The sequence below is a fragment of the Solanum tuberosum genome, unplaced genomic scaffold (genome assembly GCF_000226075.1).
Source record: "Solanum tuberosum cultivar DM 1-3 516 R44 unplaced genomic scaffold, SolTub_3.0 scf00928, whole genome shotgun sequence".
Taxonomy (NCBI): Eukaryota; Viridiplantae; Streptophyta; class Magnoliopsida; order Solanales; family Solanaceae; genus Solanum; species Solanum tuberosum.
This window is the reverse complement of record NW_006239839.1, coordinates 47357-48950: the sequence shown is the minus strand read 5'-3', so window position 1 is coordinate 48950 and position 1594 is coordinate 47357. Positions and strand designations below refer to the sequence as shown.

Here is a 1594-nt window from a genome sequence, read left to right as displayed (position 1 = left end):
CTATATCTTCTCGTGATGTAGGTTCAGGTTCTCAGCATCCAGATCACACTAGGATCAAATCCTGATCTTCAGTTCAGCAGCATCAGTGGTGAGTCCTCATTCCTCGAGGACTAGTGACATGTTTATCTTTATCGCTATTAGTCTGTAGTTTCAGTTTTGCTAGATCTAGTAGGGGCATATCCCAACATTTCTAGTCAGTTTAAAGGCTTATTTCAAACATAGTTAAATTCAGCTTAGTATTGAGTTAATATTTTCTTTGTATTAAACTCATCAGATTTCATTCATTTCAGATTTAGTATATGGGTATTACCCATCATTTCAGATTTATTTATGATTATAGCTTCCGCACAATTTCTATTATTCAGTTTATCTTTAGTATACTCATGATCATGCCAGCAGAGTTAGCTTGGGATCACTTGTGGTCCTAGGTCCCGTGTCCGCGTCTCGGGGCGTGACACAATTAGTTAGCTTCAAGTTATGTGGTTCATCTAAATCATATATAGCAAGAGTACAATTTGGAAAAATGAGCTTCATGATCTAAGAAACACTTCTCAACCTGTGCAGTGCAAGTATTGACATTTTTTAAAGGAGTTCAACACATAAATTCCAGGACATTTTTGAAAGGAGTTCAACACATAAATTCCAGGTAACAAACTGTAGACGAGTAATCCATAGGAGATCATAGATATGTATGCAGAGCTATCACTCCAGAAACCATTGTTGGGAGCTTTAATACTTTTTTCTTCACATAATAGCCATTTTCTAAGACCTTCTCTAATAAGCATCTTGCTTTGTGCAAATGAAGTCACTAAATGCATATAACTGCTTACCTTCTGTAGCTACTAGCATATAAAAACCACCTGCTACTATATCTGGCAAGTTCGACCTGGACCAGGACTGGCACACTTGGTCTCTGGCCCAGGGAGATGGTCTGGTTCACGAACCGAATCCTTTCTTAAGAGGTCGATCTGGACCAGTAAATTCTAAAGAGTTGTGGACCTGACACCAACTCCTGATTCCTAACCACTATGTGATCTGGTAGTGGACCAATCCGAGCTTCTTCTTTTTAACTTCATTCTACTTTTCTTCTTTATATGATTTTTAACATTATATTTATTTAGTATTAACTAAAATTTGAAATCGAAAAAGGATAATATTGAAGAAAAAAATCGTAAATACGCATGTCATATTATTGAGGAAACAATTCAATTTTTTACTCTCAAACTTGAGTTAATTATAGCACCTTAAGAATCTCTTTCGCCTCCTTTTCTGACTTTCCAGAAAACACCAGCTTCCACAAACAAGTATTGTATTGATTGCTTATATGACCTGTAAAAAGAACCAATATCCTTTAGCATCAGATTTTAAGAACTCAACTCCTCCAGTAACAATTAATTGGAAATATTCAATACGAGAACTCACATTCTGTTTGTCTCCATAGAAGATATGCCTGAAGAACCTCCATTGATGCACAGCTGATAACACGTGAATGGAATGATGGAGGCACACTTAACTCTTTTTGAGAAAAGAACTCTTTCCATTTGGTTACATATGTAGATGAGAAGAAAGACACAATAATGGATAGTATTTTGCT

General features: G+C 36.1%; 1 protein-coding gene across 6 annotated transcripts in view; it reads right to left on the bottom strand.

Moving 5' to 3' along the window:
* The window catches only part of LOC102600251 (tRNA(His) guanylyltransferase 1-like), a 21058-nt gene that overhangs the window by 5606 nt on the left and 13858 nt on the right, over positions 1 to 1594 (bottom strand). For all 6 annotated transcript variants that reach the window (XM_015305657.1, XM_015305660.1, XM_015305659.1 and 3 more), the window contains 2 exons: positions 1423 to 1592; positions 1244 to 1329 (listed from right to left, as the gene is read on the bottom strand). In XM_015305657.1, the coding sequence (XP_015161143.1) occupies positions 1244 to 1329; positions 1423 to 1592 (256 nt within the window). The remainder of the gene's footprint in view (positions 1 to 1243; positions 1330 to 1422; positions 1593 to 1594) is intronic.